The sequence below is a fragment of the Papio anubis genome, chromosome 20, assembly GCF_008728515.1.
Source record: "Papio anubis isolate 15944 chromosome 20, Panubis1.0, whole genome shotgun sequence".
In the NCBI taxonomy this organism is placed as follows: Eukaryota; Metazoa; Chordata; class Mammalia; order Primates; family Cercopithecidae; genus Papio; species Papio anubis.
Genome location: NC_044995.1, coordinates 24,007,615 through 24,034,323, shown reverse-complemented (window position 1 = coordinate 24,034,323; position 26,709 = coordinate 24,007,615). Strand labels below are relative to the sequence as shown.

The following is a 26,709-nucleotide window of genomic DNA, read 5'->3' as shown; positions in this document are numbered from 1 at the left end:
TTTTCATTCATTAATAAAATCAAGTCTTGCCATGATTCTTAATGATAGAGTTCCATCTTGAACCCAGAGGACTCCTATCATTAAACTCTGTGCTTCTATATACCAGTCACCTGGAGCTCAAAAAAAGGATAAATTGAACTTCTTGTTTTACAAGCAAGGTGAAAACATCGGAAAGACGGAGCCCACTTGCTCACAGTCCCACAAGAGCTAAGTAGCAAAGTCAGGGACAATTTTTGGGTTTATTTTTCTCAGCTCACACTACCACATCCTTTTTTCCCTTTTAGCTCTTTTGTCTCCTCTCACCCTTGTACCATCTCTCCTTTTTTGAGGCAGTGTATTTTTTAAAGGTCATCATAAAAATTACAGCTTAAAGAAATACGGGCCACACGTCTCGTCCAATTTTCTGTGCTGTGCCAAAGACTTACATGATTAATCCCTTCAAAAGAAATCTAATCTTATCACACCAAAGACAAGGTGTCCTTCATAAGTACTGTGGCTGGAAACAAGTAGGTCTTCCTCCAGTTTCAACTGGTTCAATGTCTCATTCAGCTTACAACCAGTCATCACCTTGGCAACTTACTCGAGGCACTGTCTTCAGTGTTCCCAAAATGTAAGCAGTGCTCCAGTTCAACTTGTAAAGCACTATGTGTCATCAAATTCCATGGTGACTTTAGGAGATACGGAGACCCATGATACTTGTAGGAGAAGCGAAACTTTTAGCCTCATCAACTAATTAATGGCCTCAAAGTAAAATAATGAGGTGTGTGGAGATAGGGATTCAGTTACCGGGTCGTCTCTCATCTGGAGACACAATCAGATTCCACTGAATAGGCGCTAGATAACTGAGTAAGCGAGTTTCCTATCTATAATACTAAATCTTACTAGGATTGTTTAATTAAATCATGATAAATAACACTCTGTGGCAGGTGAGAGGTGCTGAGAAGAGTTTAGGTGAGATGTCCACAAGTTCAGTGGAACTACATCTGAATGCCTTTGCATTCTTCTGACTCAAAAATGGTGACTGTAATTTTCCAGAGAATTCTTTTCTAGGAAAAACAAATACTGAGGTTCTGTGTCCCAGGCTTTTTGAAGTTGTCTTGGTTTTCCTCTCAGATTCTGCACTGTATACTTTCTCAGTCTTCAGGAATTAAGGCCCTAATTCTTTCATTATCATTCCTTTCTGCCTATAATGATTTCTTCTTAATGGCTCTGGCTTTTGCAGGTACATCAGAGTAGGGAGTGGGTATCAGTGGCTGTGTCATGCTACAGTAACAAACAGAGTTCTCAAAGAACTAACATTAGAATTACCATTCCACCCAGCAATCCCACTACTGGGTGTATACCCAAAGGAAGATAAATCATTTTACCGAAAAGACACCTGCACTCCTATATTTACTGAAGCACTATTCACAATTGCAAAGACATGGAATCAACCGAAATGCCCATCAGTGGTAGACTGGATAAAGAAAAAGCAGTACATATTAACAGCAAGGAATACCACGCAGCCATAAAAAAGAACAAAATCATGTCCCTTGCAGCAACATGGATGCAGCTGGAGGCCATTATCCTAAGCAAATTAATAGAGAAACAGAAAGCCCAATACTGCATGTTTTCACTTATAAGTGGGAGCTAAACATGGGGTATACATGGACATAAAGAAGGGAAAAATGAACACTGGGGACCCCAAAATGGGAGAGGCATGGACGGGCGAAAGCTTTGAAAAACTACCTGTAGGGTACCATGTTCACTATTCGGGTGAGGGAATCAATGGAAGCCCATATCTCAGTATCACGTAATATACCATGTAACAAATCTGCACATGGACCTCCCAAATCTAAAATTGAAGAAAAGAAAAGCAAAAAAAAAAGGCCAGGTGTGGTGGCTCACGCCTGTAATCCCAGCACTTTGGGAGGCCAAGGTGGGTAGATCATCTGAGGTTGGGAGTTTGAGATCAGCCTGGCTGACATGGTGAAACCTCGTCTACTAAAAATACAAAATTATCTGGGAGTGGTGGCATGCACCTATAATCCCAGCTACTCAGGAGGCTGAGGCAGGAGAATCGCTTGAACCCAGCACGGGGAGGTTGCAGTGAGATGGAATCGCACCACTGCACTCCAGCCTGGGCCACAGAGCGAGACTCCGTCTCAAAAAACAACAACAAAAGATCAGCTCCAAAATCATCAGAGACTTGCTCACCCTACATATCCACCACCATGGGTCAGCTGGGGACTTAGTTCATCGTTGTCCCTCTAAGATGCTGGCTGACGGGGTGGCCGCCACCTGAAACATTGCCAGTCATCAAGCCAAAGGGAAATGTATTCTGGAGGGAACTGCACTGACAATTAAATGCTCCAGCATGAGGGGAATGCCCTCACTCCCACACACCATCCATTCACCAACACCAGTACTGGCCACACCCCCAAGCCACAGGGCCAGGAATTTCTATCTAACCTTATGCCAGAAGAGGGACAATGGGAACTAGCTGGTGAATACCAGTAATGACCACCACAGGAACTTCAGACAAAGATACACTTTCGTTCGCTTGTTTTAGAAGTTCTTTATTTCCCTAGGTTATATTACACTGTGTTTCTGCACTCTCCCTTGACCAAATAATTCTGTCATTTCGTCTGTCTACTTTCAGATTCATGGACATGACACTTAAGACATGAGTAATGAAAAGGCTCTCTTCACATAATGATAAGCTAAGATGGTTTGTGCCAATAGCCCAGGGGAAGGAATTGCTCATATTACTTGTTTGTTCTCCCTTTCAACACTTCGTACTTCTGGTTTTCCTTGACTGTTTTTTCCTTCCACCCTTCTATGCTAGTCTCCTGCTCAATCTCTTACCTTTTATTGAAAAAAAATTACTCAACATTTTATTTTTATTTCTTCATAGCTCTTTGGTCTAATTGGCAAAGGATTCTGTGGAACGGCAGAATTCTAACTTTGCGGCCGGGTGCGGTGGCTCACGCCCATAACCCCAGTACTTTGGGAGGCTGAGGCGGGTGGATCCTGAGGTCAAGAGATCGAGACCATCCTGGCCAATATGGCGAAACCCCATCTCTACTAAAAATACAAAAAAATGGCCGGGGGCGGTGGCTCACGCCTGTAATCCCAACACTTTGGGAGGCCGAGGCGGGCGGATCACGAGGTCAGGAGATCGAGACCATCCTGGCTAACATAGTGAAACCCCATCTCTACTAAAAATACAAAAAGTTAGCCGGGCGTGGTGGCGGGCGCCTGTAGTCCCAGCTACTCGGGAGGCTGAGGCAGGAGAATGGCGTGAACCCGGGAGGCGGAGCTTGTGATGAGCCGAGATCACACCACTGCACTCCAGCCTGGGCGACAGAGTGAGACTCCGTCTCAAAAAAAAAAAAAAGAAAAGAAACAAAAAAATTAGATGGGCCTGGTGGCACGCCCTGTAGTGCCAGCTACTGGGGAGGCTGAGGCAGGACAATCACTTGAACCTGGGAGGCAGAGGCTGCAGTGAGCCGAGATTGCGCCACTGCACTCCAGCCTGGGGAGAGAGTGAGACTCTGTTTCAAAAAAATAAAAATAAAAATTCTAACTTTGCTGGTTTCCTAACCCCCAAATTCAAATGAATTTGTATCCCGAAATACAGTAACAGGAATTATCAGCCTTTCTGATGCTAAATTTTGTTGGCTCTTCCTCCCATGACCGTGGACAGCCCAGTCAGCTGTAAAGGCTTCTAAAAGATCTGGAATAGATCCCCAAGAGGTATCTCACCAAACGAGTCCATTCCATTACAATGGCCAGAATCTTCAGTTTTACTTCCTTGCTCATGTCCACCGCTCACCCGGAGTCCAGAACCAAGCACCACGCTGAGTAGTTCCTAATACGGCAAAACTATCCAGCATTTTTGGTGAAATTGGCTGGAAAGCTTCACTCAGTCCGTTTTTCACTGTTAGCAGGGGAACCACCCTAGTATCTTTCATAAAACAGATCCGAATGACAAACACCATCGTGCCCTCGGAGGGCTGAGGTTGTGTTACTGGGTCTGGTCCTACAAACCCTGAAAATTCTGAATCTCTCAAGCAAAGAGATTTTCCCCCCAGTCCTTGTCCTTAACAGGCGCCCCTTAAAGCCAAGCTGCGAATCTGGCTAGGACCTCTATATTTTAGCCAAGAACACCTCAAAATGTACAGTCCTACCAAAAGAACTAATACAAATCTAGAAGCACAAGTCTAAAGAAAAAAAAAAACCAATGCTCATTGTTGAAAACCAATTGCGGGGTGAGTGGGGTGATAAGGCTAGCCCAGAGCGGATTTAGGCGACATGGGGAGATGCCAAAGTGAATACAAGGTGACTTCTAAACCTAGACGTCTGGAAGGGGCCGTAAGAGCCAGACAACTGGGCCCGAACCCCGCCTGAGAGCCGGGATTTGCAAGGGGCTAAGCCGGCTAGGAAGCCTCCCTCTCTCAGGTCCAGCCTCAGCGGCCCGGGATGCCCGGGGGCGGGGCCTGAGCCTCGCCCCGCCCCCGCTGCCCGCCATTCGGGTCACCTGACCCACTGGCGGCTCACGTGATCCATCCCCAGCGCCGCCATTTTGGAGCTCCGGATGAGGAGGGGGAAAGCGGGGGAAAAAGAGGGAAAAGAGCCGGGAGAGAGGTGGGCAAGGACGAGGGCGAGGGCACGGCCGGGTCCTGGCTGGCCAAACGAGGCTCGCGGAAGCAGCAGCCGCCGCCTGACCGCAGGTACCGCGCCCCGGGGCCGCCCCTCCGCCCGCTGTTAGCGCCGCCGCCGGCCATGTGCATCCTCCCCTCAGGCCTCTGCCGGCGCTCGCTTCCTCCTCAGCCGGCCGAGCCCCTCCCGGTGCTAGCCACAAGCCCCAAGTTCCGTGTCCCGGTTCTGTCTTCTGTGCAGCAAGGCCTGCGGAGACTCCGGGCTTGCCCGGCAGCTGGGGGTGGGGGAACCCGCTGCTCCCCGCATACTGTCACCAGCCCGGCCCGCCTGCAGGCCCGCCCGTAGGCGTTGCTTCCTTATGCGGACGTGAGATCGTTTAGGCCAGCCAGGATGGACCCAGCAGCGATGTTCTCACAGCATCTTTTGATTAATTTTCTAAGCCCCCTCATTCCCCACCCATCACCTCAGTCCTTTAGCCAGTGCGTGATGTAGAAAAAGCTAGTACGGAAACGCAGTCCTGGTCTTCTGCATTTATTACCGTCCTCTGGAGATAGAATGATATCTCCAGAGATCACGGAGACCATCAGGGAAAGTTCCCACCTCTTAAGACCTGGGGGCATCGGAATGAATGGTTTGTGTAGAAGGCCGGGATGATTAATTAGGTGGAGGCCACTTTCCCAACCCCAAGGCGGTCTTTTTAAGTTTCTGCAGTGGGCTGTAATTTGCTATCAGTCTGCATCGCTCTTCTCAGGCAATTACTGGATTTATCACCTCTTCGAGTTTGCACTTCCTCCAGTACTCTGCTCTCACTCAGAGTATGGGTTGCGTTATTGATTAAAAGAAAGCCTGGCCCTTCATTCTTTTACCTCACTAACTCGTTGAAAATTAACTTCAGGGGAGCCCTAAAGATGTTTTTTCTGCCCTGGCAGTGGGCTATTTTACTTAACCGTAATCGATAAGGTAGTTGCATTGTAGGTGAAACGAATAAGCATTTTTTTATCTTTTAGATTTATTCTAGCCAGTATAAGAAACAGTGGCAAAGAAATGTAGGAACAGAGTAGGAAACTGCATTAGAAGATATATAGGTCACACCACTGTGTCATATCTTTTTAAGCTGTTTTTCTGCCTATTGTGCTTGCAAAATTTGCAGAATCACTCGTTAGATCGTGTTTTTAGTTTAGATTAAAATAGCAATGTGCAATTTATTGTTCCATTCTCATTAGAAAATGTTGTCAGTAAAAGCAATCGTGTAGAGTCCAGTACGTAAATTCTGAGGTAAAACAAAACACACAGTTATTGGGAGAAGTTTCCAGAGCTATTTTTTCCTAACTTTTGCAAAACCCTCAAGTCGGCTTGTTAGATAAATTATTTAAATTTGCATTATGTAATGGGGTTGCATGAACATTCCTCTGAATTTCTTTTTACATGGAATATTGAGACATTTTTCACTGCCAAAAAAATCGTTACTTTGTTTCACCAAGAAAGAGAAATGTTTTGATACTATATACTTTCGTTCTTGGCCACAGCTGGATTTTGAAGATTGATCCAAGGGACTGTGTTAATTTCAGGAATTGATTTGAAAGACACTGGCTCTGCCACTTAACAGCCATGTAACCTTGGGTAAGTCACTTAAACCACACTGAGTGTTTCCTTATTTATAAGATTGTATAACCCACCTAGCCTGTCCCAAAGAGTTATGAGGATCAGATACCACTAACATGTTTGATAGAGCCTAGCTGTAAGGAGCTGTTACTCTTTTCAGTATTGATATTTTGTACATGTTTATTCTCATTGAGAATTAAGAGGAAAATTGGTGTATTAGAGAAAGCATGGCTTTAGAATGAGATCGGCCTGGATTCCTGTTCTTAAACCAGTTACCACTTTGTGTCTGTGAGTCTCAGGTTCCTCATCTGCAAAAAAAAAAAAAAACCACAAAATTTGAGTATTACACAAAATCTACAGAGGCATTACTCCCTAGACTTGCACCTCATGGGCGAGGATTTCCTCAGTCATTTTTGTAGTCTCCAGCACTCTGGTTGGCACATTATAGGTGCTCAATAAATGATAGTAAATCTGAATATTGGTTAATGTTAGTTAGACCTTATGTCTTCATTGCAGCTGCCAAATTAGAATATTCTCTCAGGCTATGTGCCAACTAAGAAACTCTAGACTATGAAACTCCGTAGACTTGTGATATTTATACTCATTTTTTTCTTAGTGGTAATTAATAATTACCTTGGACTCAGAAGATTTTAAATCAGATAAATTATAGCCAATATAGTGAGTTAAATCTATAAATAATGTGTAAGCAGTTTCCAAGTAACTTTATAGACAGTTTATAATTCAGGGACCTGAAAGTTCATCTAGCTTCACCCTCTTGTTTTACATCTGAGCAATCTAAAACTCACAGAGACAGTGACTTGCCTAAGGTCACACAGCTAATTGAGGGCACTTTAGGGGAGGGACCCTTGAGCTTATGTCCCCTGCCTTCTTTTGGCTGGAGCAAAATAAATGTGTCATATTTTAGAATTACAATAATCTGGAAGAATGGGGAATTTATTGGCCATTACTTCTATAGCACAATTTTTTTTTTTTTTTTTCATTTTGGAAAAAAATTCTTGTTCTGAAAGAGAAGGTTCTTTTGTATTGTATTGTACTGTTCTTCATATATACACAGAAAATTATAGCCTTTTCTCCAGGCCCAGATAGATTGTTCACCTTGATTTTACTCATGATAACCATACTACTGTAACTATAAGGAACTAATTAGATACACAAATCACCAAATAGCAAATTATAAGGAAATGAAGACAACGGAAATAATTTGGCTCCTAACTTTTTGTGAGAAAGATATTAATTAGAAGCGTTTGCCTGTGGAATACTGTTGTCAAGGAAAGATTTGAGAGAGTTGGTGGAAAGGGTTATAGAACTTTTCTGGTTTGGGATAAAACTTTTGTTTATTACTTATTTATTTGTAACAATTTAATATATTTAATGTTGTTATGTCTAAACATTCCAAACAAGAAATCTCCTGTTTTGCTAATGCCTGTCGTCGTCTTTCCTCCTAGTGAACTTTCATATTCAGCCATATCGATCTTTTCACTCACCCCCAGATAGCATGCTTATTCTCACTTCTAAAAATATAGTCACGTCATGGCTGCTTTTCTGGTCACTGCTACCCTTGTGTCAACTTGTATCAGCAGTATTCCAAGGAAGCAAATGGCACGTTGAAATGAGGATAATTCAAGGAAGGTATATTTACAAAGATATTAGTAATAAAGGTGTTGGACTTCAATAAGCAAACCACAGCATAATACAGTTATCTGGAGCTAGCAGCGTTAGGAGAGGGAGAGGTATCAGAATCAGAAGAAGGGTCTTGGAGAGCAGCCTACCTGGAAAGAAATAGCCTTCTATTGAGGAACATGGCCAATCCAAGGTGACTTAGAGATAGAGAACCGGGACAATGAATATTCTGATCTCACTCTGCTACCTCCCTCTGATCTGTCATGGTTCTTCATTGTCTGACCTCAACCAGAAAGCAGAGGGCAGGGGAGCCTAGTGATGTAATCCCTCTGACACAGAACAGAATGGAAAGGAGGATACAGTGAGCCTGGAGGGCAAATGGATGATGTCTGGCATGCTACCCATCCTTTGGGAACCAGTGGACATTTTAACCTCTCCATGAAGCTTTTGCTTACCTTGCTAGCCCAAAGGAGCTCTTCAGTCTCTTTCGGGATTTAGTCATTGACTGTTGCCTTTTATTTTACCTTGTGTACTATTGCATTGTTTAAACGCCGTTACTTTTTAACTTCCAAATGTTTGCCTTATCCATTCAACTCAGTTTTAAACTACAAGTATTAAGAATATAAAATTTTTCCTGATACTTTGCCTTGCGCCTTGCATGTAACAATTTGCTTGTTACATGCACACACATATTTGTATTTCTGCATTAGTGGTCTAAGTAAAATTTCTGGGATTCTAAGTAATCAAGAAATTTGAAGAGTTGGCCATAAGGTAACTTGCCCTCTGTGTATACTTTATTATGAGCTGTTTAGCCTTTTTATTATGAAAAATGTTAAACATTTATATAAGTAGAAAGAACAGTGAATTCCTAGGTACTCATCATTCAACTTTAATTACAGAATTAGTCATTCTTACTTTATTCTCATCCTCTCCACCCTACCACTGTACTATCACCAAGGTAATTGTTTTACATGGATCTCTTGGAGGCCAAGGAAAGTATGCAGATTGTCATAGTTTATGTTGTCATCACTATTGAGCCACTGACATTGTGTGTGTACTCCTTATTTCATCTCTTTTGTTCAGATTTACTTCACTTGACACGCAATCTCATATATATGTGTATGTGTGTCACACACGCACATACATATCATACATATATGTATTTCTGCATTAGTGGTCTAAGTAAAATTTTTGTGAAAATTGGAAGAGTTGGACTTACAGTAGCTTCCCCTCTGTGTATACTTTATTATGAGCTGTTTAACCTTTTTTTTTTTTTTTTAAACAGAGACTTGTTTTTATGAGATTAACCTGTGCATTGGTTTTGCATGTGGACCTAAACTGGTTTTTCAGGTGTTTCCTGACGTATTTTATGTTGTCATATCTGTTTTATAGCTGCCATTACTGTACTTATCCCCAAATGTATGCAGCCTTTAAAATGAGATACTTACATAAATGTTCAGGGAAAATTGGAGCATCTGCTGCAAATTTCCATTAGCTCTTAATGCCTGAGCAGACACAACTTTAAAAATCTGAATGTTTTGTCAGATTCTTTTGTATTAGTCTTTTTCTTGAGTTAAGATGAACTCCTCCTTTTCTTCATTTCACTTTCTTTTTAAGGTACACACTGAAATATCCACAGGGAGCAATTTGCACTGGTCTGTGTCACTTCTCTTATATCATTAAGTAGAAGAGAGATAACATGAGTCACCTTCGTAACCCTATGGGTGTGCAAAGTCTCTTGAACAAACATTCACTTGTTAACCTCCAGATGATCAGTCAGCCTACGTGGGTGTTACATTTCATGGGGAAGGAGACCTTAGATCTACAGTAGAGAGCCGTATCATGTTCAGAAAATTGAATGTTTGGGGATTCCTATTATTAAACTTATTATTTAACCAATTTGCATTTAACCATTGAACTGACAGAAATAAGGCCTTAAGTTAATCACCTTAAAAGGAAATCAGTAGTCACATGAAGAGCCCCAGCTCCCCTTGGCCTAAAAATGTGGAATTGTAAGATAATAAAGCAACTTAGGAAGTCACAAAAGGGTTTTTCTAAGGAAACAAATTGTTCCCCCATTGGTCTCCTCTTTAATGACTTACAGCTGAGCGAAGAGATCTAAAAAGACTTTTGTTCCTTCTACCTGAGAAAGATGAAACAGAACTAGTATTTTGAGAGATTGTTTAAGGGAGAGTGGCTGAAGGACCACAGGCCTTTGGGAGCCAGGGTAGCTGTCATTGTTGGAATGACCATGGAATGCATTTTCTGCTGTGAGGGCAGCAAGAGACAGCTAGTAGCAAAGAGAAAAAAGCTGATGCCATAGGGCAGAGTATTGTTAGGAAGAAGGGAAGAAGTAGTACTGAAGAAGCCAAGAGTAAAGTGTTTGCATTTTTGCCTGATGTGGACGTAGATCTAGAAAGCTGGCTTGCCAGAAGGAGTAGAAAATGAAGAAAAGCCATAGCTGCTGCCCAGAGTTGTGGGCGACCTGGCACTGAAGCTGGTCAGCACTGTGTGTGTGTGTGGGGGGGGGGGGGCGGCGGGGAGGAAGGGCGGGGCCTGGCAGGACATTAGGTATCATCTTGGCAGGGCCAGAAGGGCCCTTATATGTTGATTCAGCCATGCGGGGAAGAACAGCCATGATTCACCACCTAAAATAAGAATTCAGAGCCTGGGACTGAAGTTTAAGAATAGTGTGGTCTCTGGTCTATAGCTAGTGCCACTAAAAATTTTTGTTGGCATTTATTGAATGTTGTGAGTAAGATTCCAGAATGCACCTAAAATGTGGAAAAACAAAACTTGTTGCTGGAAAAAAGCCTAAACTTAAAAATGTGATCCAAGTCAACAAATTAATCTCACTTTAAGCCAAAGGAAATGTTTGAAATGAAAGTACTGCCAGGAAATATAAAGAGTATTCTAGACTTAGGCAGGAAGATTTATGGTTTTTTTTATGTTTAGTGACTTCCTCAGCCATAATGCATTATTAGAACGAACAAATAACCCCTTCTAAGGAAACTCTGTTCATATCTGGACCTGAAACACAACTGGGATATCAATTTTTTCCTTCTCTGATGTCCCTTACCCTTTCAGGAAAAAAAAAAAACAACAGAAAACAAAAAAAACCTCATATATGTGGATATGAGTAATAGTTGGCCACTAATATGACCTCTAGAAAAAAACCACAGGATAGTTTGTGGTTTATCTTCAGGAAGATGAAGGAAGTAAAAGTAGGAACTAGATCACTGCTTTTATTTAATTTCATTTATATAGTACTTTCCCAAATTCACTATGCCCTGTACAAACTACATGACTGTAGTTTCACAATTCCAAAGATTTAGGGAGAAAATAAACAAATCTGTGATTTTAGTAATAAAACTGCAGCTGTATTTAGTATAAGAAATAGTCTCTCAAGAATTGTATCAGTCATTGACTTTACAGAGTGATATTTCACAGTAACTGGAGGGGTTTCACATGCCTTGAGAATGGCTATGCTCCTTTAATCAAGGAATAGGAGTCTTTTTTTTTTCTTTCTTTCTTTCTTGGCATTGTGCAAAAGGGAGCGAGTACTTTTAGTCCTGCTGGATGCTGAAGGCAAAGAAAGTGAAGAAAAATGGAGAAAAGTATCATCATTTCCAAAGAAATAAGTGATAGAGGGGAGTATCTTTATTATTAGTCTTGATAGAAGATTGCATTCTAAAGAGAAATTCTAACCAATTTAAATCTATACTGGGGATCGCCAGGTGTGTGGACGTGGAGCTTCCAGCGTGGAAAATACTTAGGTTAGATTTGACACTAAAATTCGCTTATATTTCCTAAATTACATGCCTGTAATTATCCTGTAACCTGGAATTTTTGTTTTACATTATCCTTTTTAGATATGGAAGAAAGTAGCAGTGTTGCCATGTTGGTGCCAGATATTGGGGAACAGGAAGCTGTATTGACTGCTGAAAGTATCATCAGTCCTTCATTGGAAATTGATGAACAAAGAAAAACTAAACCAGATCCATTAATCCATGTTATCCAGAAGTTAAGCAAGATAGTGGAAAATGAGAAGTCACAAAAATGTCTTTTAATTGGGAAGAAACGCCCACGTTCAAGTGCTGCAACGCACTCTCTTGAAACACAAGAACTTTGTGAGATTCCGGCTAAAGTAACCCAGTCACCTGCTGCTGATACTAGAAGAGCTGAGATGTCACAAACAAATTTTACCCCTGACACTCTTGCCCAGAATGAGGGGAAGGCTATGTCTTATCAGTGTAGCCTTTGTAAGTTTCTATCATCATCTTTTTCCGTGTTAAAAGATCATATTAAGCAGCATGGTCAGCAGAATGAAGTGATATTAATGTGCTCAGAGTGCCATATTACATCTAGAAGCCAGGAGGAACTTGAAGCTCATGTGGTGAATGACCATGACAATGATGCCAATAGCCACACCCCATCCAAAGCCCAACAGTGCGTAAGCCCCTCCAACTCTTTATGTCGGAAAACCACAGAAAGAAATGAAACCATTCCAGACATCCCAGTAAGTGTGGACAATCTACAGACTCATACTGTCCAAACTGCATCTGTGGCAGAAATGGGTAAGAGGAAATGGTATGCATATGAACAGTACGGCATGTATCGATGCTTGTTTTGTAGTTATACTTGTGGCCAGCAGAGAATGTTGAAAACACATGCTTGGAAACATGCTGGGGAGGTTGATTGCTCTTATCCAATCTTTGAAAATGAAAATGAGCCCCTAGGCCTGCTGGATTCTTCAGCAGCCACTGCGCCTGGTGGGGTCGATGCAGTGGTCATTGCTATTGGAGACAGTGAACTGAGTATCCACAATGGGCCATCAGTGCAAGTGCAGATTTGCAGCTCAGAGCAATTATCATCTTCATCTCCTTTAGAACAGAGTGCAGAAAGAGGAATACACCTAAGTCAGTCAGTTACCCTGGACCCCAATGAGGAAGAAATGCTGGAAGTGATTTCTGATGCAGAGGAGAATCTGATTGCTGATAGCCTACTTACATCAGCACAGAAAATCATCAGCAGCAGCCCCAATAAAAAAGGGCATGTTAACGTGATAGTAGAGCGATTGCCAAGTGCTGAAGAAACCCTTTCACAGAAGCGCTTCCTCATGAACACTGAAATGGAGGAAGGGAAGGACCTGAGCCCGACAGAAGCCCAGATTAGGTGCGAAGGAACGGATGATGTTTATCGTGCTGATAAATGTACTGTTGATATTGGGGGATTGATCATAGGCTGGAGCACTTCAGAGGAGAAAGATGAGTTAATAAATAAAGGACTGGCCACTGATGAGAATGCCCCACCAGGCCGGAGAAGGACAAATTCTGAGTCTCTTCGATTACACTCATTAGCTGCAGAAGCCCTTGTCACAATGCCTATAAGAGCTGCAGAGTTGACAAGAGCCAACCTGGGGCACTATGGAGATATAAACCTTTTAGATCCAGATACTAGTCAAAGGCAAGTAGATAGTACATTGGCAGCATACTCAAAAATGATGTCGCCACTTAAAAACTCTTCAGATGGATTAACTAGTCTTAACCAAAGCAACTCCACCTTGGTAGCACTCCCAGAGGGTAGGCAGGAATTGTCAGATGGGCAAGTTAAGACAGGCATCAGCATGTCCTTACTCACCGTCATTGAAAAATTGAGAGAGAGGACAGATCAAAACGCTTCCGACGACGACATTTTGAAAGAGTTGCAGGACAACGCCCAGTGCCAACCCAACAGCGATACAAGTTTGTCCGGAAACAACGTGGTGGAATACATCCCGAATGCTGAACGACCCTACCGTTGCCGCCTGTGTCATTACACAAGTGGCAACAAGGGCTACATCAAGCAGCACTTACGAGTCCATCGACAGAGACAGCCTTATCAGTGTCCTATCTGTGAGCACATAGCAGACAACAGCAAAGATTTGGAGAGCCACATGATCCACCACTGTAAGACAAGAATATACCAGTGTAAGCAGTGTGAAGAATCCTTCCATTATAAGGTAAGCATTGGTTCAGGAAGTCTTTCAGAGGACCTTAGCATCTTAGAGTGAGAAGGGAACTTTGTAGATCTAGTCCAACCACCTCATTTTATAGATAAGGAAACTGGGTCCCAGAAAAGTTGGATAATTTGCCCAAGGGGATCCCAACTTATCAGTATTAAAGTTGGGACTGAAATCTAGGTCTTCAGAATTTCTGCTGTAGAATCCTTTGCCCTGCCTGCTGTCTCCTTAACAGCCTCTGTATTTTGAGTGTGTATAGTTTATTTAAAGTGTTGATTTTCTGTTGCAAGAGAATTATAGGGAGTGTGTAGTGGATTGACATCATACATACGTTTGACTTAAATTTAACCGTACATCATCACGACAAAAAAATACATATTTTTCATCTTATATGGCCCCAAAATAACAGGCATTCAGTTCAGCTTCTGCACAACCAACAGTGATGTGTATCATTGCAGAAGGAAAAATGGGCTATAGTGGACCTATTGAAAGGCACTGTCATGGAAATAGAATCATATGTGTCATGTTTTATGGGCAGGGTAAAGAACTTTCAAAGTTATTTTGACTGTCTGATTTTTATCTTAAGTGCTGACCTTATCAAAACCAACATCCTGTATGAAGTGCTATTTTGTAAAGGAAACTCATTGAATCATTGGTTTAGAACTTTTCTTCTTCAGTGGGCCAGGTGACTCCTTGAAAATGTATTACAAGTGTTATCCTAAGGGCTAATTAGAAGGTAGACTTTTTCCCTCAGATTACCGAGAGCTGGGGTCTAGCTGTAATAAAAAGGTAACAGGAGGGAGGCCGAGGCGGGCGGAGCACAAGGTCAGGAGATCGAGACCATCCTTGCTAACACTGTGAAACCCCGTCTCTGCTAAAAATACAAAACCTTAGCCAGGCATGGTGGTGGGCACCTGTAGTCCCAGCTCCTCGGGAGGCTGAGGCAAGAGAGTGGCGTGAGCCCGGGAGATGGAGCTTGCAGTGAGCTGAGATCGTGCCACTGCACTCCAGCCTGGGCAACAGAGCGAAACTCCGTCTCTAAACAACCAGACAAACAAACAAAAAGGTAACAGGAATAAAAAAGCCCTTGAGTCTGAGGTTCACTGCTTCTCAGATTACACTCATGAAATTCCAAGTAGGACATCCACATAGGCTGCAAAGACAAGTTCCACAAGTCTCCAGGAGTTTCTTTTGCTGCTGAGCTCTTCATTCGTGGGAATGGAAGTAGAGGAGACAGGATGTCCTTGGAGGAGCACTTCCAGTTAGGTCTCTTACACATTTAGATATTTAAATGAAAAATTAGGAGTCTGGCGATTACAGATTGGATTTATTTTTGTGAAGTTGCATTATTCTGAACACTGCTGGTTCCTCTGGGCCTACCAGTGTTTCAGTAAATACGGACACGCCCTGCGTAATCACTTAAGAAAGCGGTGACTTCCTTTCAGAGAATATGAAGAGGAACTGTCCATTGCATGATGTTATGATTTGCTAATGTACCTCTTTCTATAAATTGTCAAATGTGTCAAATGATCTTTTAGCAGACTTGATTTTAAAATACGGTCATTCGTTGTACTAGGCCATGAAAGCAATGAACCCGTTCTTCTACAGCCTCCTAAGAGTTGGACATGTATATTTATTGAAAATTACATATTTCTTTCCACTTTTTAGAGTCAATTGAGGAATCATGAGAGAGAACAGCACAGTCTTCCAGATACCTTGTCAATAGCAACTTCTAATGAGCCAAGAATTTCCAGTGATACAGCTGATGGAAAATGTGTCCAGGAAGGTATCTATGTATTTTGTTATATAGGCTGCAGTGACTCGCACATGATGTAAAAGTGCCCTTAGTTGTCATGATTGGTTATTTTCAGGGCAAAAGCCTATATTCTTCTCCATTTTTGTACCATGGATGTGAGTGAATCTGATCTCTGTTTCTGACGAAATGCCAAGTACTGAATGAAGCAGATGATTACTAGGTCCTAGGTGAGAAGCCCTAGATAGTAAGGATTCATCTTCAGCTTTGTAGGTAGATATTGCAATTGAAACTTAAGCGCCCCTTAGAAGGTGATGTACCAGAAAGCCAGAAAAGCTACAACATGGAAAACAGGCCTCCCTTCCCTCTCTCGGCACCAGTTGACCTACTGAGAACAGAGCTTTTGCAGATGGTAGGCCCCCACCCCAAACTTTAACTGGGGCTTCCTGCTGTGATCTTATTCTTACCCAAGTATGACTGCCAGATTTCATCTGCATTATTTAAAAAAAAAAAATACTCACACATAGACACACAAGATCTTTTTATGTACTAGTTAGGTAGCAGTCTACCAAGTTTCTGGTAATAGGAATATTAGAATCAAAAGATTTAATTAGAGCTCCATGAAAAGGCGGATGCCACATCCAGAGAATTAAGTATAAAGTGTACTAAGCTGTGCCGCTTTGGTTCAGCTCACTTAAATTGATATACTTTAAATGTCTCCAGTGTGGCGCATAATGTTTATGGGAGATAAAACATATTGGGGTGACTTTCCTTTTTAGATTTACTAAGAATTAAAGTTAGAAACGACTACAGAGTGAAATGTTTTACCATAACGTTTCATTAAATTATACCCCAGAAAGCATAACTGATTCTAGAATGTTTCTGAAAGAACTGATTTTGACACCACTGTAGCACCAAAATTCTCATGTCAAACAGATGTCATCCCTGTAAAACTCTCCAAAACAAAAGGAGTTTATGGCATAGCATCTGTTTCTGCAGTAGATGGCTGAGCTAAAACAGTTTTGTTTCCTTTTTACAAAATAGCCCTCAATGCCTCCTTTTATTTTAATTCATTATGTTTCCATATCTCCTTTAAAGGAGACATTAAAACGTTTGATATGATTGGACTATAAATCCCTAATGAAGGGATGAAGTAAATACTACTCAGTAGCACCACCTGCAGTTAATATCAGTGTTGGAAGATGTCTTTTTTAACACCGTCCTAAAAAGCAAACATTTCAAACTGTCCAAATGAGTTAACAGATTAAAATTCACAATTTTAATAAAAAGATTAAAGCGTCAGCTCAAAATTAAAATAACCACTTCAGACTTTACAGTATTGATGTATGTTTACTATATTTTATGTTGCAGCATCTTTTCTTTGTGGCTCATGCCTTTTTTTAAGGGTTACATGTATGGATTTTTAAATTGCCTGCCATGCCTCTTTTCCTCCACCTGGCTCCATTTGCTTTTTTCTCTCAGTACTGTAGCAGTTCAGATGACTGCATATTTATACCTGGATGGGTACTTTATTAGCTCACTATTAGATATTTTGAAATCTGGTTGTCAGGTCAAAGAAAAAATTTTTAGCTCACAAATAAGGTAATAATAATTCATGCTTTGTTAAAACTTCTTTAACCATTTAGTAAACTTGTTAAACAAGAAGAGAGATGTGTGCCTCTGTGATCCCCAGTCTCTGCCATTCTGACAGCACAGATACCTTAGGGCATGTTTCAGCTTAACATTTGCTTGGCCAAAAGGTGTGCCTGCCTCTCTTGAGCTAGATACTGTGCTAGGTGCTGGGAGTGCAGTGAAAGGCATCACTGCCCTTCAGGAACCCAACTCAGTGAAGAAGACAGAACGAGGCTGATGGGTATGTCAGCAGATACCACAGGAGCTCAAATAGAGCCGCAAGCAAAGCCCTTTCGTATGGTGTTACTCCATGAAACCTAATTAAATTGGTTTTTATTGGAAACCTATAATTTGCCAAGCCCTGGGGATTCAGTCTAAACAAAACAAGCAGATCCCTTATCCTCAGAGAATAGACATTTAGTGACAGGGCAGAGATTTTACCGAGACATGCAGGTACAGTACAGACTTTGCTAAAGGAAAAATGTAGGACTTACTAAACTATGCTGTGAGGTTCTAGCGTTTCCAATTTGTAGATGAGAAAACTGAGACTTCAAGAGGCAAAATAATTTACCCATGATCATACTAGTAGAAAGTGGCAGAGCGAGGACTAAGCCCAAGTTTTTGAACTTTAAATCCAATATTCTTTCCATTGGAAACAGTTGCTTGAAGTATCACAGGCTCTCATTCTGTGCTATATTAAGTTTTTCCATCTGTCAGTTTTATTAGTTGTCATTGATCTGTAATATTTCTCACACAAAACCATTATCCAATATTTCACACTTCATTTTTTAGGGTTTTTTAAAAACTGTATTTGGAACAGTGCCATTTATAATCAAGTCCAAGTTTTTAACCTACCAATTAAGAGCAATACTTAGATTATAATTATGATTAGTGTGTATATTAATGTTATAGATTTATACCAGGAAATTAGGACATTTTGTTCTGCCTGGCGGTAGTTATTAGCAAAAGAAAATTTCAATTTCAGAAGCTGTAAATTTAACTTAAGGATTTTCTTTGTTGAAATTTCAGTGTGGGTTTCCCTTTGTATAATACCACGGATTTTACTTTTATGCAGTGTATACAGGTGTTCTACCTAAGCTTTCTTCCTGCCAAGAGATACACAGTTCTTCCTGCTCTGCCTTTTTCATGAGCTTCCATGCTTGTTTTGTTTCTGAATATAAAGCAGAGTGTGAATAGCCTGTGGACTGTATGCTGACAGACAAGTACATGAAGCGTTGAATATCTTCAGGAAATCGTTTTATATAATCAAGTCACTCAACTCGTGTTGACATAAGCTTACCCCAACTTGAATTACTCAGCCCTGTTGTTGCAGAGTGAGTTTAGTAACATGGCTTCTTTTCATTGGATCCATGTTTCCTGCGTTTCGGAGAGCTGCATATTCATGTCAGTCATAACCTTTGTCCCTGTAACCTGTCAGTTAACTAGAAAGAATTATACATTGCATAGCACTTAAAAATTTGCGGCTGCTTTTCCTTTCTTGTTGCATTGATAGCTAACATTTAGTGGTAAACAAAGAAAATGCACTGGGTGAAAAGGCCTTAGGCTTTTTTTTGCAGGGTGAGAGTAGGGGAGAGATCTGTTGCTCTGTTGCCCAGGCTGGTCTCCAACTCCTGGCCTCAAGCGATCCTCCCACCTTGGCCTTCCAGAGTGCTAGGATTATGGGCATGAGCCACCACACCCAGCCAGCCAGGCTTTTTATATTGAGTTGGTTATATATGCTTCATAGCTACACTTTATAATATTGGAGTATAGTATTAAATTATAGCTTGTTGGCAAGTCAGTGTTTCTTTAAGACAGTATGTCCAGTATTGGTTAGAGTAACACCTATTTGGTGATACAGATCAACAGGGTGTCTCTGATTAATTTAGCTCCTACACAGTCAGCCGGAAGCAAGTTCATTATGATTTAGAATATTGTACACGGTTATGCAGAAATCATCCCAACCTATCTGTGTTTATAGGTCAGATGATGTTCAATTTATATCTGCTGATAGTGTATATGCAGGAAAACCTATAAAACCACTTCAGACTTGTTAAAACAGCAAGAAAGCCGTAATTGAAATACTAATACAACTATGTGGTATAAATTTTCATTTACAATGGAATGTAAATGCTGTCATTTGAATCTTGTCAAAGCCTGCTATTAAAACTCTGAAATACCTTGTCTAGGGAATAAGTCTTCAGTCCAGAAACAGTATAGATGTGATGTGTGTGATTATACAAGTACAACATATGTTGGTGTCAGAAACCACAGGCGAATCCATAACTCTGATAAGCCGTACAGGTAAGTGTTATGATTCTAGAATTTTAATGCTTGTATTAAAATATTTTATAGTAAAAAAATAAAATGAAATAATTAAAAATGTATAGCACTTATTGAAACACAGGTTAAGAAGTAAGAAATTTCCACTAATTGGTTTTATATTTTGTTGTTTATATATTTACTTATTTTTTAAGTCAGGGTCTTGCTGTATTGCCCAGGCTGGAGTGCAGTGGTGTGATCATAGCTCATTGCAGTCTCGAACTCCTAGCCTCAAGGGATCCTCCCACATCAGCCTCCCAAAGTGCTGGAATTGCAGGCGTGAGCCACTGCACCTGGCCGGTTTTATAAGTATTGTTTGGTTTGTTAAGATGTGAACTTTAAGCTTGAATCTTAGGACAGTAGGCATTTTGTCTAGTTGATATAGAGGAAATTGTCTTTATCTGTCAATTTTATGTTTTCATTTCATATGGGTATAAATTTCATAGCAATTTTCAGTGCCTTAGAGTTCATTTCAGTAATTTGGCAGTAAGGTACTCAGTATTCCAGCAAAAGATCCTTAAAACTTAAAGGCAATAAAATTTCCTATTAAAGAGTCCATTTTTCAAAATTAAGCTAGTATGTATAGAATAAGTCATTTAATGTTACTTGATTTTTCCCAAAAGCCAATTCAAATATGTATTTCAGAAAATATAGGCAGTCTCAGTGATAGTGCTAGGCCATGGGCATGAACTCTTTCACCCCCTTATCAGAACTTTGCAGGTTTTAACTCTCTCCCCAGAATTTATAGATATACAAGTGAGTGTGGGAAAGTTATTCTATTAATCTCAATGAAAACCCGATAGACTGTGCCATAAAAGGTCATTGTTTAATCCCATAGTGTGGTGATCTGTGTATGGTTTCAAATATTTAATACGTGCTTAGTTTGCAAACCAGCAGATTTACTTATAATCACTCTTGAGACAGTACATCTGTTTGCAGAGTCTTAAAACTGTGGAAGATGTTTGACCTTGCCTCAGTCTTCGTCAGTGTCTTTCTTTCTTTCCTTCTTTTCTTTCTTTCTTTCTCTTTCTCTCTTATCTTTTTTCTTTTCTTTTCTTTTCTTTCTTTTCTTTCTTTCTTCCTTTCTTCCTTTCGACAGAGTCTTACTCTGTCATCGCCCGGGCCGGATTGCAGTGGCGTGATCTCGCCTCCTGACAACCTCCGCCTCCTGGGTTCAAGTGATTCTCATGCCTCAGCCTCCCAAGTAGCTGGGACCACAGGCATGATAATTAGCTAATTAGAGACGGGGTTTCACCAGGTCTTAAACTCCTGGCCTCAAGTGTCTGCCCACCTCAGCCTCCTAAAGTGCTGGGATTACATGGTTATACCATGTCCAATCAGTCTGTTTAATTGGTGGGACTGAGTATGTATACGTTCGTGATTTATACTGGGAAATGATTAGGAGAATGTGATGGAAACAGGGAACACTAGTTTACCTGATAGGAGGAGAAAGCTTTGCCTTTATATTTTTGGTATCCTTGAATTTAGACATACTATGCCAGATTCATGTGATTTAAGTAAGAAGAAAATAACATTTCTCTGGGTCCAGAATTAGATTGTTCTTTCATTCATGGAGAAATATTTATTGAGCAAATATTATGCTTCAGGGGCCATGCTAGATTCTTGGACTACAGTCATAACAAAACAGACATCATCTTTGCTGTCATGGAACTTGTAGACAAACAGTATGCAAGTAGACCCACAAATACTTAGGATAAATGTATGTAGTAGGCGAGTGATTCTAGTTCTGTTGAAGGTTTTACATCTGCTTTATGAGATCAGTCTTGCAGCTTAAAGATTCATTTTGATAGCTGTCAGCGTCTCAGGGATGTTTTCTTACGTTCTGAAAATATTCACAGACTCATAGGATTCGTTGCAGTTGTCCTAGGGTCTTCCTACTAACGGGCAACATCCTGTGAGAATCCTCTTTGTGTAACATCAGAGAAGTCTCAGTCTGTTATTTTCCAAATTTATTCACACTGCACTTTGTCACTGGGTTTGGTGTGTTTATGCCTTAGAAACAATTTTGTCATACCTCCCTCTTTGTACTTATTATCAGTTTTTCCTCGTAAGTCTTATTTTCTAATGTCATGGCTCTCCTTTTAACCTTTTTTAAATACTCGCTATCCTTTGTCTTTATGGGATTTCTGGTCACAGAGCATTATGGATTAACATGTTCTATTCCAGGATGTTTCTAGGACTTTCTCCTTTTTGTCCTATACTCTGTACCTTAAGCTGAGCTGGTAAGTGTAGGCTTTATAATGCCTGACTTAATGCAAGGATCACAGGAGTTTCTCTGGCTCATTTTGCGTCTGCTTCATTCAGTTTCGTTGCCTGGTGCACTTATGGTCAGAGTTTGGGCTTGGTTTCTCAGAGTTCATGCCATACTCTGTGCATTTCTGATTCCCTACATTTCATTAGGAAACATGCTCACAAGCAGCAGTAACGAGTTCTTATAGAGCCGCAAGGTCTTGTTGCACAACTTCTACATTTTGCAGAAGGGCACAAAAGGTTTATTGTTTATTTTAGTGTGCCTGTTACATAATAGGTTTTCTGTAGTGGTGAAACCTGTTCCTTTCTCATGCTTTTGTTTTTTATGCTGTCATTCCAGTCCTTCAATGACCCCATCTTTGTGGTCTGGGCAGTACGGCTTCATGGATCCCTAGTTCTAGGGGCAGATAGTCCTGAGATTGAATCTGAGCGCTCTCACTTGTGGGATTTGTTTCACCTCTCTGTGCTTGGTTTTGTCGGTAATAGAATGAGGATATTAAGGTTGTGAGGATGAAATGAAATACCATATAAGGTACCAGCACATAATAAGCAGCCAGTAAGTGGTAGCCGGTAGTTACTGGGCCCAGCTTTTATCTTCTCAATAATTCATTATCTAAACAAAGAAGAGTACTAAAAGGCTGATGACCTCTAAACACTAGGGAAACAAAGAATTAATTCTGTGCCAGGGTAGGCAGGCAGAGCTCATTTTACCAGAGAGATGCTGGGCCCAGGCAGAGTGCTGTCCCTGCTGAGGTCCCCGTTCTATGTCTGGCTGCTTTGGAGTCACTCTAGTGTCTTGGGAGCATCCCAGGCCTGGACCACACACTTCCTGTGCCCGACTGGTGGCCTTGGGAATGTTATGCTACACTGAGCCTCTTTTCCCATACAAAACCGGGGAGAATACTTCCCTGCTCATAAAGCTTTGTGAAGATTAAGTGAAATTATATTTATGAAGTACCCAGCATGTTACTTGGTTCATTGAAGGGGCTTGTTCCCATTTTCTGCTCATGAAGTTGTCAGTCTCAGAAGCCCTGTTCTTACCCAGAAAAAAGAGAGCTATTTTCCATTCCTGTGGAAGGCAGGTAAAGATTAAAATGACATCATTCCATCCCAGTCCCTACTAATGCAGCTATTAATAACTTTGTTTTTTTTTTTTTTTTTTTTTTTTTTTGAGACGGAGTCTCGCTCTGTAGCCCAGGCTGGAGTGCAGTGGCCGGATCTCAGCTCACTGCAAGCTCCGCCTCCCGGGTTCACGCCATTCTCCGGCCTCAGCCTCCCAAGTAGCTGGGACTACAGGCGCCCGCCATCTCGCCCGGCTATTTTTTTTATTTCTTAGTAGAGACGGGGTTTCACTGTGTTCGCCAGGATGGTCTCGATCTCCTGACCTCGTGATCCGCCCATCTCGGCCTCCCAAAGTGCTGGGATTACAGGCTTGAGCCACCGCGCCCGGCCAATAACTTTGTTTTTATTCTGTGTAAACCATACACCAATTATAGTTATACCTGACATTTCTTTTTTTTCTTTTTTAAATTTTATTTTTCCATAAGTTATTGGGGTCCAGGTGGTATTTGGTTACATGAGTAAGTTCTTTAATGGTGATTTATGAGAACCTGGTGCACCCATCACCCGAGCAGTATACACAGCACCATATTTGTTGTCTTTTATCTTTTGCCCTCCTCCCTCTCTTTCCCCCCAAGTCCCCAAAGTCCATTTTATCATTGTTATGCCTTTGCATCCTTATAGCTTAGCTCCCACATATCAGTGAGAACATATAATGTTTGGTTTTCCATTCCTAAGTTACTTCACTTGGAATAATAGTCTCTGATCTCATCCAGGTCACTGCAAACGCTGTTAATTCATTCCTTTTTATAGCTGACTAGTATTCCATCATATATATGCATATATCACAGAGTTCTTTATCCACTTGTTGATTGATGGGCATTTGGGTTGGTTCCACAATTTTGCTATTGTGAATTATGCTGCTATAAACTTGCGTGTGCAAGTATCTTTTTCAAATAATGACTTCTTTCCCTCTGGGTAGATCCCCAGTAGTGGGATTGCTGGATCAAATGGTAGTTCTACTTTAGTTCTTTAAGGAACCTCTGCACTGTTCCATAGTGGCTGTACTAGTTTACATTCCCACCAGCAGTGTAGACGTGTTCCCTTATTGCCACATCCACACCAACGTCTACTGTCAATTGATTCTTTGATTATGGCCATTCTTCCAGGAGTAAGGTGGTATCACACTGTGGTTTTGATTTGCATTTCCCTGATCATTAGTGATGTTGCATTTGATTTGTATTTCCCTGATCATTAGTGATTTTTTCATATGTTTGTTGGCCATTTGCATATCTTCTTTTGAGAATTGTCTATGTCCTTAGCCCACTTTTTGATGGGATTGATTTTTTTTTTCCTACTGATTTGAATAGATTCTGGATATTAATCCTTTGTGAGATGTATAGATTGTGAAGATTTTCTCCCACTCAGTGGGTTGTCTGTTTACTCTCTTGACTGTTCCTTATGCAGAAGCTCTTTAGTTTAATTAGATACAGCTATTTATCTCTGTTTTTATTGCAATTGCTTTTGTGGTTTTGGTCATGAAATCCTTGCCTAAGCCAGTGTCTAGAAGGGTTTTTCCAATGTTATCTTCTAGAATTTTTATAGTTTCAGGTCTTAGGTTTAAGTCCTTAATCCATTTTGATTTGATTTTTGTATAAGGTGAGAGATTATACCTGACATTTACAACATTGACCCCAAAGTTTTACCGAAAAGTTCCAGTCAAAATTTTCCATAGTAGATGGTCATCGATTTAGTTTAATATTGCACTGCTGGACCTGCCCTGATTTACATCTCCCAGTACCACTTTTGTAGAGAACAGGATGGGAGAACAAAACGTTGTCCTGAGAGTATCAGTTTCTTTTTAACCATATGGCATGGAACCCATTTTCCCTTAGAAACACAGCTGTACTGTGCTTAGGTTCTGAAACTACACTGTGGCAGGGGGACAGTGTGATGTCAAGGGAAGTACAGGGGCTTTGGGCTCAAGTACTCCACACACTGCCCAGGACATAGTACGTACACAGTGAATGTTGACTGATAGTTGTCCATATCCCTCAGTTTTTCCTATCTATAAAATGGGTCTGATTCTTTAAGTTTTTTGTATAAGTTTAATTTATTCTTGAAAATAAATATGTAGTGGTATTATTATACCTTTTCTTCCTTAAGTAGAATAACTGCCCAAATAATATAAGATGATTTTTTTTAATACCCAGTCCAAAAATACCCATTTTTCCCTAATTTTTTCAAAATGTACTTTTAGAGGTAGCTTTTTCATATCGAGAACCAAACAAGGTCCAGCCACTCTATTAAGAGAGTCTCTTAAGTCTCTGTCTCCCTCCTTCCCTCTAAATTTTTTAAATAGATTTTATACTTGATGTTCCTATGCCTCCTGAAAACTGCGTAAATCATAACGGTACAGCTGATGAATAATGACAAATTAAACTCATGCTCGTAACACAAACCATTATCAGCTCTTCAGCAGCACTCCTTCGTGGGCCTTCCAGTCTTTAACTACCCCTCCCCTCTTTCTGGTAACCACTATCTTGACTTGTAACATTATCAATTAGTTTTTTCTGTTTCTGAACTTAATAAAAATGGAATCATACAGGACATGTTCTACTTTATGTTTAGATTTTTTCACTCAACGTGTGTGTGTATAGTTCCATCTAGCACAAATGCATTTCATTGCTGTATAGTATTCCAGTGTTAAGACCACCACAATTTATTCATTGTGCTGTGGATAGACATTTGGGTTATTGCAAGGTTTTCCTCCCTGACATGATCTGATACCAGTTTGAACATTGTTTTACATGTTTTGGGGCGTATATATGAAATGAGTCCATTTCCATTGGGTTTATACCTAGGGGTGGAATTTCTTGGTAATTGGACATGTATATGTATTCAGCTCTGGTAGACAGTGTCAATAGTTTTCCAAAATGGTTGTACCTATTCACATCCTCAGCAGCACTTTGTGTTGTCAGTCTTTAATCTCTATTGTTTTGGTAGATGTATAGCAGTGTATTATTGTGCTTTCGTTTGCATTTCCCTGATAATTTCTGAGTTTGAGCATCTTTTCATTTATGGGCTATTGCCTACTTCTTTTTTGCTTTGTCTGTTGTATTTAGCATTGTTATGAGGGAATACATATTCTCAGGCTGGGCAGTTTATAAAGAAGAGGTTTATTTGGCTCGTGGTTCTGCAGGCTGTCCTCTGCTTCTGGTGAGGGCCTCAGGAGGCTTCCAGTCATGACAGAGGTGAAGCAGGAGCAGATATGTCACATTGTGAGACATGGAGCAAGAGAGAGGGAAGGAGGTACCAGGCTCTTCTTAACAGTCAGATCTTGCAGTAACAGAGAGAACTCATTATTCATGAATGGCTACACCAAGCCACATTCCTAAGGGATCCGTCCCCATGACCCAGTCGCCTCTCCCCAGGCTTTACCTCCAACATTGGGGATCAAATTTCGACATGAGATTTGGAAGGACAAATATCCAAACTATCATCTGCTGTTTTCTTACTGATTTGCAGGAGCTCTTTATGTATTCTGAGTACAAGGCCTTTGTGGGACATATTGCAGATGTCATCTAAACTATGGCTTGCCTTTCTACTTTCTTAATGATGTCTTTTGATGAACAGACATTTCCAGTTTAATATAGTCAAATGTGTTAATCTTTGTGTTTAGGAGTTTTTTGTCTTTATATTCTGAAACTAGTTTTGATTTTTTGAAATAGTCTGTTGAGTAAGGTAGATGATGATACAGAAATAAAAATGTGTGCTGATTTTC

General features: G+C 40.8%; 1 protein-coding gene across 3 annotated transcripts in view; it reads left to right on the top strand.

Moving 5' to 3' along the window:
* The first annotated feature begins 4,529 nt into the window (after positions 1 to 4,529).
* The window catches only part of ZNF507 (zinc finger protein 507), a 40,435-nt gene continuing 18,255 nt past the window's right edge, over positions 4,530 to 26,709 (top strand). Inside the window, exons 1-5 of one of the 3 annotated variants that reach the window (XM_003915279.3) lie at positions 4,541 to 4,715; positions 6,171 to 6,264; positions 11,760 to 13,888; positions 15,557 to 15,674; positions 19,463 to 19,577. In XM_003915279.3, the coding sequence (XP_003915328.1) occupies positions 11,762 to 13,888; positions 15,557 to 15,674; positions 19,463 to 19,577 (2,360 nt within the window). In that variant the 5' untranslated portion in view covers positions 4,541 to 4,715; positions 6,171 to 6,264; positions 11,760 to 11,761. Of the gene's footprint in view, positions 4,716 to 6,170; positions 6,265 to 11,759; positions 13,889 to 15,556; positions 15,675 to 19,462; positions 19,578 to 26,709 lie in introns of all 3 variants that reach the window. The other 2 variants (XM_003915278.4, XR_002518951.2) reach the window with 2 other exon arrangements.